At 39.1% G+C, this 10,401-nt stretch overlaps 1 protein-coding gene across 1 annotated transcript in view; it reads left to right on the top strand.

The window, feature by feature from the left end:
• The window catches only part of INTS7 (integrator complex subunit 7), a 68,182-nt gene extending 64,009 nt beyond the window's left edge, over positions 1-4,173 (top strand). Inside the window, exons 12-13 of the mRNA XM_012638327.1 lie at positions 982-1,167; positions 3,790-4,173. Coding sequence (XP_012493781.1) covers positions 982-1,167; positions 3,790-4,077 — 474 coding nt within the window. The 3' untranslated portion in view covers positions 4,078-4,173. The remainder of the gene's footprint in view (positions 1-981; positions 1,168-3,789) is intronic.
• The last annotated feature ends 6,228 nt before the right edge of the window (positions 4,174-10,401 follow it).

Here is a 10,401-nt window from a genome sequence, read left to right on the forward strand (position 1 = left end):
CAGCCTAGAATGAATCAGGTCCCGTAAAACATCACCAGTCCTACCTCCAAAGCACTTTTGCCTTTGGATAACAAGTTTTGAGGGGCTGGCCAGTGAATGGAATTAGTATGTTGAAGTATTCAAGCCACTCAAAATTTGAAAACTATTTTTGATTCAAAAAATGGCATTATTGGAAGAGGGGAGAATTGTCATTTCTGAGAGATTTCTTGGATTATCCTTATCAGTTAATGTCTTCAGTGAACTTTTGCATCCATTCAAATGCTTTTGATTATAATGAACAAAGCATTCCATTTCAGAATTTCCTGAATAATAAGGAAGCTTGATTATCTAGATAAGAACTCCTAAGGTAGGATGTCTCCAGGGTTGATTAGTTTAGTATCTCAACAACATTATCAAAAAGACTCCTTTCTTCCATCTTCTCATTTAGCAAAACTTGAGCTTTCTGTAATTGATGTGTATTTGGAATTTTTCATACTTTTTTTTAAAAAATTGCTCTAATGAGAGGTTTAAAATGTCATTTGGTTCATTTGTGGATATTGACTTTTTTATACCATGGCGACTTCATTGTGGAGGTAATTGTAGTTCATTTACATTTGAATTTAGTCTATGTAAAATTACCTAAGACCAAAGAGACCGGCAGCTGGACATGAAAATTTACATAGTGTATTTCCCTACTAGGACGTGGTTCGTTGTTAAAGAAATGCCCCACCAGAGAAACTAGAACAGTGCCTTTGCTATTCTCTCTCTGTTACCCTCAAACAGAACTGAGATTTGAGATGAAAAACACAGTGGTATTTTAAAGGAGGCATTAGGACTCAAAGGTACATCTGCCTGGTTGGCCCACCACAGTTGGGTCATGCAGAGGTTGGGGGTGTACACATGCGAATGTGTTAGCCTGTAACCAATGATTAGCACAGACATGTTCATCAGAAGGAAGCTTGCTCTTAATCATTGGCATTTATTTTAACGTTGTCATTCCAGCTTGCCCTGTCACCATCCCCCCGGAACCCAGCAGAGCCCATCGCTGTCCAGAATAACCAGCAGCTGGCGCTAAAAGTGGAGGGAGTGGTTCAGCACGGATCGAAACCTGGACTCTTCCGCAAAATTCAGTCTGTCTGTCTGAATGTTTCTTCCACACTACAGAGTAAATCTGGACAAGACTACAAGGTAATTTAGAGAAGAGGCAGAATTGTGATACACATTTTATGAACTCATTGATGGAAATTTTCCAGTGTTTTTCGTGGTTAAGCAGATTGCAATTACACCTCCAACACGATCAGATGGACATAAATTAACAGCACATATTGAGGTTTGAGGGGGCTAATAAACAACACTTCTCTTTTCCCTGCCTAAATCAGTTAATAGACAAAGCATCCAGGCAACAGATATCAAAATATGAGTTCTATTACTGTTAGAGTTGTGGGAAACCTAACTCAGGTGCCTGGCAGAAAGGACTTCCTAACCTTAGACCTCCAAATTAAATTTTCCTACCCACCTTCTGCCAGTACATCTGAGAGCCTGCCCGGGTAAAATTTATGGCAGGGAGGAGTACTCTGATGCCCAAAGAAGGAAAAGAGAAGGTACTTATCTTCCCATGCCTAGTTCCCACCCTAAAACTCACCAATCAGTAAGACTCACCTCCTCCCCTGGAGGCCAGTACTGCTAATCTAATGAAAGATCCCTCCACATGGAGGGAGACATCAGGAGTAGAGAATAAGTGTCTCCCTAACCCACCCAAGCCCTCCCCCAAAAAAGCATACTTCTATTTATTTTTCTCTATCTTAAATAAATGTTAGCATTTTTAAAAATGTATACAGTATTAATATATAGTGGTCAAATAAGGTAAAATCTTGCCGTAAGGATGTAACCCTAGAGATTTACTACTTTGAGAAGTTACGAGGTAGGTAAGCAGTAACCACAATCAAGCTTATGTTAGTAGCCAGAGCCAAGATGCTGAATCTGTGCCCATGAAATACCAATGTTCTAAACATAGAATGTTCCTTTCTTTAGATATCTCTTTCCAATTCCTTGGTGGTTTAGCCACAGTAAATGGAGCAAGGAACAAGTCCACAATTGTATTAGCAAAGTTGTTCAGATGCCCAGATTGGTTGTTTCCAGGTTTGCTGTGGCATGTTTGAACCAAAGTCCCATAGCAAAGAAGGGGTTATCAGTGAAGGTATAAAAAGAGAGCATTTAATTCTCTGCAGATGTTTCAGGCTAAAAAGCCAAGGGAAGGTCTGGTTTAAGCCGTCACTACTTTCTTTACGGTGGCCATCTGTCCACTCTCTGATATGGCTCAGCCTTCATTCTCTTTTTTTCCTCTCCTTTGACTTCTATGACACATGACATGGCACCTTGTACCACTCAATAAGTATTTTTTGAATGATGAAAAAAATAATTTACTGTACTTAGAGTACAGCTGTTATTGTGGTTGGGTGATCTCTGCTGTCACAGAAGGTTATAATGAGACATAGTTAACTTATCCCTTCTGCACCTCTCTCCTCACTTTGAAACAATAACTATGATTCTCTTTGTTTTTTGTATATAATTTCTGCTGTTAAGAAAAAAACATTTAAACCTAGAAGCACTGGTCTCCTGCTTGTTGACTTACCTCTCAAGAGGCATTGATTAAAGTCAGAAGCTGGTACAATAAGCTGTGTAGTACCTGATTGCTTTGTGATATTTCTCACAGTGAGTTTGCAACTTAAAATGCAGCCTTTCAGGATGATCGTTTTGCCTAGGCCTGCTTCTGGTCCTTTTAAGGAAATTCTTTGTTAGGCATATTCTTTAGGGAAATAAAAGCCCTACAGAAGCTGAAAGTGAGGGGGAAAAAGGTATCTATACTATAAATAATTCTAAGATCTTACACTGGTTGGTGACTTCAGTTCATTAATGTTACAGATAAATATCTCTGGAAAATTGACCTCATGATAACTGCTCATTGAGACACAAAGCAGAAGGGCACATTTATATAATTAATTATACTACAGAAACACACATAAACATAGAGCAATCTGGTCAAATATCCATTAAGATTACCTTTATATGCATTCTCAGAATAAGTCTTTTTCTTCCCATGCTTCATCTTGAATACAGGTAAGGGTACACCAGCAGATTTTATTCTGTTCTTTGAAGGACAAAGGCATGAGTGTCTGGCTAAATAAATGAATGAGCCCATAAATGAGTTTTATAAAATACCATACTACCAATCTGAACAAGACACTGATTATTAAGTGAGCAGTGTACAAGTTCTAAAGTTAATTTGGTAAAGGAGTAAGGAACCACTACATTACTTAAGTAATACAAAATCAGACTAGGAGAAAAAACCTAACTTAAATTTACTTAGTATTATATTCTTTTTCAACCTCTTAGATTTTAAACTCCTGGAACAGGTGGTTTCATCCTGTTTCTCCCGAATATCTCATCATAGACTAAAAAAAGATGGGGATTTGGAGATTGGGTCAGGTAGGTAAGTGAGGAAGAAAGGCCAGCGTGTAAAGGGGTGAAGAAGGCTCTGGGAGCTCATTCTCCTGAAGGACAGTGAGGAGGCAGGCTCGGGAATTAGCCTGCGGACTTCAGATTCCAACTCCACCACTCGTTAGCTGTGTCATCTTGGAGAAATTACTTAACCTCTACCTCAGCCACCTCATCTATGAAACAAGGATGATAGTAGTACCTCTCTCTTGGTTGTTTGCAAGGACTAAATAAGCTCTTAGAACGGGCCTGGCTCATACTAAGCACTGAATAAATGTCAGCTATTGTTGTCATTTAACAATTCTTTCATTCCAGATACCCATTGACAATATGACCAATGAGATGGAGCAGAGGGTTGAACCTCATAATGACTACTTCAGTACTCAGTTTCTGTTGAACTTCGCTATCCTTGGCACACACAACATCACAGTGGAATCTTCAGTGAAAGATGCCAATGGCATTGTATGGAAGACTGGTCCCAGAACTACCATATTTGTAAAGTCCCTGGAAGATCCTTATTCCCAGCAAATTCGCCTACAACAGCAGCAAGCACAGCAACCGTTACAACAGCAGCAACAACGAAATGCCTACACACGGTTTTAACCTTGTAATGAATGCACTACAGACTTCAAAGGACGATCCAACTGGCAGAAATAGTTTCCTTTTTCATAGGGATCAAATATGAAACTTATGTGGAGTCCATTTATCATTACATTGATTCCTGTAATATGATATTTTGGAAAATGGGGGTTTTTTCCCTTAAAAATTTAGTTTGAAAAATAATTGGGTTCCTAGCCAGCCAGGAAGATTTTTTTTCTTGTTCCTTCTTAAACCAAATTCTTTATCTCATACTTAACATTTTCATTGTTTTGTTGTTGTTGTTGTGTCTTCTTTTGCTGAACTTTTTCTTTTCTTTCAAGATAGCCATATATGAGATCATTGAATTAGCGAGTTTGACTGCTTCTCTTCCAAAATACACCATCTGCTCTCCGACACGGGCCTGGAATTCTGAGCTGGGCATTGGGAGGTCTGATCAGTTGGTGCAGGGTTTATCCGTGGTAGTAGAAAACGAGTCCTTCTAGAGATGAACTTGAAAGTGTCCCCTGCCATGTCCAGTCTCCTGGATTCTGAGAACCTACAGTCTAGCAGGGCAGAAACATCCTGTTGTGTTATATCGGCCACTTATCAGTCTCTTCCTGTGCTAAAGCAATTTTAATTTATTGTTTTAGTATTTAATTGACCCAAAGAACAGCTAGCAATTACATAGAAAAATTGGAGATTCATTTGGGTTTTTTTAATATGTGCATGACTGTGTATAACACAGACATTTTACATTGTTTCTAAAAGTTAAAAAAAATCATGTTTAATATCTTAATGTTTTAAGTTGGGCAGATCTTTGACTGGTTTGCTTTTTACTTGATGAGTTATATAATACTAGACTTAATTGTCTAGAAAGAGCAGTCTTTTTATAACACAACCTCAATTAGTTGGAATGCTCAGGGAATAGACTTTTCTGGAAAGCCAGAAAACCCCTTTTTTTCCTATTTTAATACTGGTTGAAGACCGTTATAAAATATAATGTATTTCTCATATTAACACAGATACTAGATACAACTTAGCTGTTCCTTGACTGGGGATCATTCAGTGCTTCAAGATCATGATTTCTTAACATCAGGGATCACAGGGTTGCAGATATTGATGATACAGGCAATTGGGTTGGATGCAGCTTCTAAGATGAAGCAGGGTACATTCCCTGGAATTTCCTTTTTAAATAAATCTCTCAATTTCTTTGCTTGTGTTTTGCCTTCTTCTCTTCAGTGTCAACATTGATTCAAAGGAAAATAGAGGAAGTTAAAAAATGAGGGTCTTTTTCCTGATCACGTGGCCTCTGAGAATGAGAAGTGATTGGCAACTTGAGTCTCTCCAGGATTGCATGCCTTCATGAGCTTTTATCACCCCAGCACAGCACATTGTACTGCTAACAGCCAGAACTTTATTGTAAAACATGCACAAATCTATGGCGTCCGCCGTGAATGACATCCTTTTAGACACAGCCCAGTTGTATGCAGTGTACAACCTGTATGGTCATGTCAGCATCTGGCAACATACGCCTTAGGAAAAATTGCCAGAGTGGTGTGCAGGACCCCTCATCCTTTTAGCAGGTGTGGAAAGAGCTGAACCAGAAAGCCCGGGTTCTACTCTTAGCTCTGATGAATTAGCTCTGCGACCTGGGGCAAGTCACGTCACCTCTCTAGACCTTAGTTTGTCTGTAAAATGACTGAATTAAACTAGATTTCTGGACTCTAGCCTAGAGTTTTAGTATCAGGTGACTGAAAAACCAAAAATTAAAAAATAAAACCTTTGGGGGGGAAATCTTTTTAATTTTTTCTAATTAAGTGGCTATTTTCAGGATGAAATTTTATAATGTGGGTTTCAAGTTCCTGGTACTATTTCAAGGTAGAATTGTCCAAAAAAGAAGCAAATCTTGGAAGCCACCAATTCTCTTTGAGACCTTCCCAAATTTTATTAATACGTTCTTAAAAAATAGGCTTTCAATAGCTGTAATTATGATTTTTGGTTTGGTGTACTACGTGCCCCTGGCACAAACTTGGAAAGAAATTATTAAAATAAAAACAAATCCAAATAGTTTGGAGTATGAAAATATTAATAGCTCTGTGAAGCAAAAAAGACTTTTATTTCAGTATGATCTGTTAGATCCAGGATTAGAATTCTGATTTTATGTTTGGTATAATATCAACCTCATTTTTGGCACCAGCTGTTAAAAGTGACTTGTGGTCGGGGGAAACTGTGTTTATAATTTCAGCACGATACTAACGAATAAAAAAAAATAAAGATGCAGAAAAGAAAGATATGCATACTAATTATGAAATGAGCATGTTCCCTGAATTTAGAAATATAAATCATAAAGGGCACTGGCTGGTGGAGTCTAGAAAGGCTGGCCTGATTTTTCTCAGTGCTTAGTGGCTTTGTAGCACAATAGTCCCCCCTCATCTGCGGTTTTGCTTTCCACAATTTCGGTTAACCGCGGTCCACTGCAGTATGAAAATATTATATACAATAAGATATTTGAGAAAGAGACCACATTCACTTAACTTTTATTACAGTATAATTGTTCCATTTTATTATTAGTTATAGTGATAATCTCTTACTGTGCCTATTTTATAAATTAAACTTTGGCATAGGTACGTATGTATAGGAAAAGAACTAAATGTAGGGTTCAGTACTATCCATGGTCTCAGGCATCCACCGGGGTAGAATGTATCCCCCGCTGATAAGGAAGACTCCTGTATAGCCTGGTGACCTTGAGCACAGTTCGGAGCCCCACTGCCCGGGTCCAAATCTTAGCTCTACCTTTGTGACAAGCTACTTAATTCTCTCTATGCCTCAATTTCCTTATTCCTAAAATAGAGAAACATACTAGTGTTTCATGGGATAGGTGTGAGGATTAAATGAGTTAATATAGAATTAATATATGTTAAGCACTTAGAACATACCTGGCACATAGTAAACATATGTGTTTGCTGTTATTACTACTGTTATTATCCTCCTTAGTATTCTTCACAGTGTTAGATCAGTTCTTAGTCTTAGCATTTTATTTCTTCAAAATAAGAATCACCTTTTCTCTGCTACTAAACACATTTAAGCTATCTTACTGCATATTCATTTTGGATACATCAAGTAATGTTGACCTAAACAAAATGGAACTTCTGCCTACTACATTGATGTAAATTATTGAATTAAAATATTTAAAGTCATACGTACAAAGAAAAAGTAATGTATTCCAGCTTAAACTAAGAGATCTTCTGGCAAGATCTTTCTAGCTCAAACCAACCAGGGGGCAGGTAATTTGCAACTGGAAGACAAAAATCGCTTTTCACGTAAGATACTGTTCAGAGAAGAACAACCAAACAAGATTTCCAGACTAGGGTCCCAGAGATGTCAGTTTAAATCTTATGTACAAAACTTAACCTGTTGTCAGTCCTTAAGTCACTTGCTCTTGCTATGCCAATATCTGCCAACAGAATATTGAGAATAAGATAACCTGCCACTTCATATATATAGCAGCATAAGCAATGCTAGCCAACAGAACTTTCTGTGATGATGGAAATGTTTTAAATCTGCACTGTCCAATACAGCCACTAGCCACATGTAGCCACTTAAATAATGGCTAGTGTGACTGAGGGGCTGAATCTTTTATCTTTAAATTCACTTGAATTTAAATAACCTCAGGTTGCTGCTACCTATAGAATTGGATGGTACAGATAGAAATGAAGATGAAAGGACTATTACCTTAAGACCTAGATAACCCTTAAGGAGGGTTAGATAAGGGAGTCTACATTGGAATTCTTTGATGCACTAAAAGTTCCACATGGAAGAGTATGTAGATGACAAGGAGGGTTTTTAGCGTTTACATGTTTGCTTTGCTTCTGGTAATACAATGCTATACGATATAATACTATGTTGCCCAACCAAACTCGGTTCTTTCCACAATGCTGCCTGGGACTTAGCCTTTACCAGTCATATAGACATTAAAAGTATAATGGGATATATTGAGAAGTCCAAAAAGTCTGGTGAATTGGCTTAGATTTCCTACCAATAGAACTCCAGCAGGAGGTTATGGTCTTCCTTTCAATTTCTTGCCCAAGAACACAAGACCTTTAACACCATGGGCTGTGTATTTTATTGGCTGTCCTGAAGCCAGTCCCTTATCCTGTGGCATATCTCCTAGTCTAAAGTGCTATGAGCAATTTAATTATGAATTCTAATTAGGATTTAAACAGAGCATGTTGTGGTTTTTTTTCCTTCTTAAATAACATACCAAGACCTGGAGCCATTCTGTTCCCACATTCTAATGAAAAATGCTAAATTTACTTTTTTCAAATCCACTGCAGGTACAAAACATTTTTCAGTCTGTTTTTTTTCCTTTATCCTTCTGCTTACTTGATACTCTCCCAGAGCAATTCTTTTCTGCACAGTCAAGTTTGTTGTGCAAGAAATAATCATCCTCTTTATTATTTAGGTCTGGTTAAAGATTGAAACTTGGTTAAATAAGTTTGAGGAATGTCTCATAGATCACGTCTACAAGTCTAGCCTTTGTATAGTGAAACCTAGCTAGCAAACTAAGTCTAAAAATATTTTTTTGTTGTTTGCAGATTTTTTTTTTAGTAAAATTATAAAGGTGGGGTAATCTAAAATGCATTAGAACAGTCAGAAAAAAATGAGCATCTCAAATACCAAAGTCAGGATGTTTTAAAGAAAATCAGGTGGTATGCAGAGAAGAAATACTCTCTAACTCAACTTTCTTTGGTTTTCTTGGAGATTTCATTTGTGGGTTTTGATGAAGCTTATTTGTGGCAATGAGCCAAAGGTGTTTAAAGTAGAACATTAGGATGAATAAAATAGAGCTAAATTAGACTAAGGAATTATGAGAAGATACCAATGTCTAGTTCTGTTTCCCAAGAGCAAAGAAAGTGAAAACAGGCGGTGCTGCCTGCAGTCTCCCTCTACCCCCAGTGGAAGCAGTGGAGCTAAAGATGCTTTCTATGTGTCGTCTCACCCCGGTAGCGTGGAATTGCCGTGAGGTGAGCACAGTGATGATGAGTTGGTAACACTTGTGTCCCAGCCTTGCTTTGCCTTCGCATCCCACCCACCAGCAAAAGCGGATGTGATAAGGAGGGTCACAGGAGAAGTAGATAAGAGGACTACCCTAGAAATGCAAATTGGGGAGAGGGACACTCACTGTGAGCCCAGTACAGTGCCAGGCCTGAGCTGGGGGTGGGAGACTCGAAAGGACACTGACAGGAAGAGCCTCAAGCAACTGGTAGTCACATTGGACAGAAAAAGCCCTATTTTTAGAGAGTGTGCAGAGGGCTTTATAAAAGCAATTGACAAAGCACAAAAGAGTGCCGTTTCTGAAACTCTTGATAGCATCCCTTGTATGTAGCCATCAGAGAGGATCTTAAGTAATGAGAAAACTGGCCATCATTTGGCATTTTCTCCTTTTGCAGTGTTCGGAATGCATGTGTCCCTTCCTTTGCAGCTCCCGCTTGTCATAATCGAAGACAATTGGGTACCTATTACTTGCGAGCCAAAGAGGGACAAAAGAGCATTTGCAAAAAAAAAAGATAGTAAATATTTAACCTCAAGGAGGCAGGCATTTACACTCAAAAATTAAATATTATCTCATGTTGCAGACACTGCTGCTGCCTCTGGCCAGACTGCTGGATGACTCAAAGCCCTCAATGTCACATTTCAAGGGACCAAAGCATTAGGGAGAAATAACTATAATCACAGAATCACTTAAGCAACATCAGATCTGTCCTACTCAGTGGTTACTGTCCCCCAGGATGTACAAAAGCATATTAGTCCTGGCTAGAATTGTTCTTTCTCAGCAAGTGAGCATGTCTGGAATTTCTCCTTGAGGGCTCTTAACGCAGGAGAGGACCCACAAATCTGTCCTAAGTGCTATTAATAATTCCCCCTGCTACCCGTGCCCAAGGAGCTGGCCAAGAGCAGCTGATGGAAAGAAAGCACTTTTTCTTCATCCTGAACACCAAAGGTAACTCAGCTGACATCATAGGACGCTGTGGCTGAGTCAGCAACATTTGTCCGGGCAGGAGTTTGTGAACATGGAGAGATTTCCCGGATAGGCCACAGGCATGGCCAGCAAGCGCACAAACAATTTGGAGAACCAGTGCCTTCGATTCATTCACCAATGTTTGTTGAGCACACACAGTACAGCAGGCGCTGGGAACACAACGGTTGGCAAGCTCCTTGGGCTCAGAGCCAGGCCACTCCCTCTTTTCTTGCGGCGGCCATGGGAGGGAGGGTAATGAGAAACCCACTCTGGCCTTGACGGTGGTGGGTGAGCCTGAGCTTCCTGAGGGGGTTGATCAAGTTCTCGGG

This window comes from Propithecus coquereli, unplaced genomic scaffold, assembly GCF_000956105.1.
Source record: "Propithecus coquereli isolate 6110/MARCELLA unplaced genomic scaffold, Pcoq_1.0 Scaffold129, whole genome shotgun sequence".
Lineage (NCBI taxonomy): Eukaryota > Metazoa > Chordata > Mammalia > Primates > Indriidae > Propithecus > Propithecus coquereli.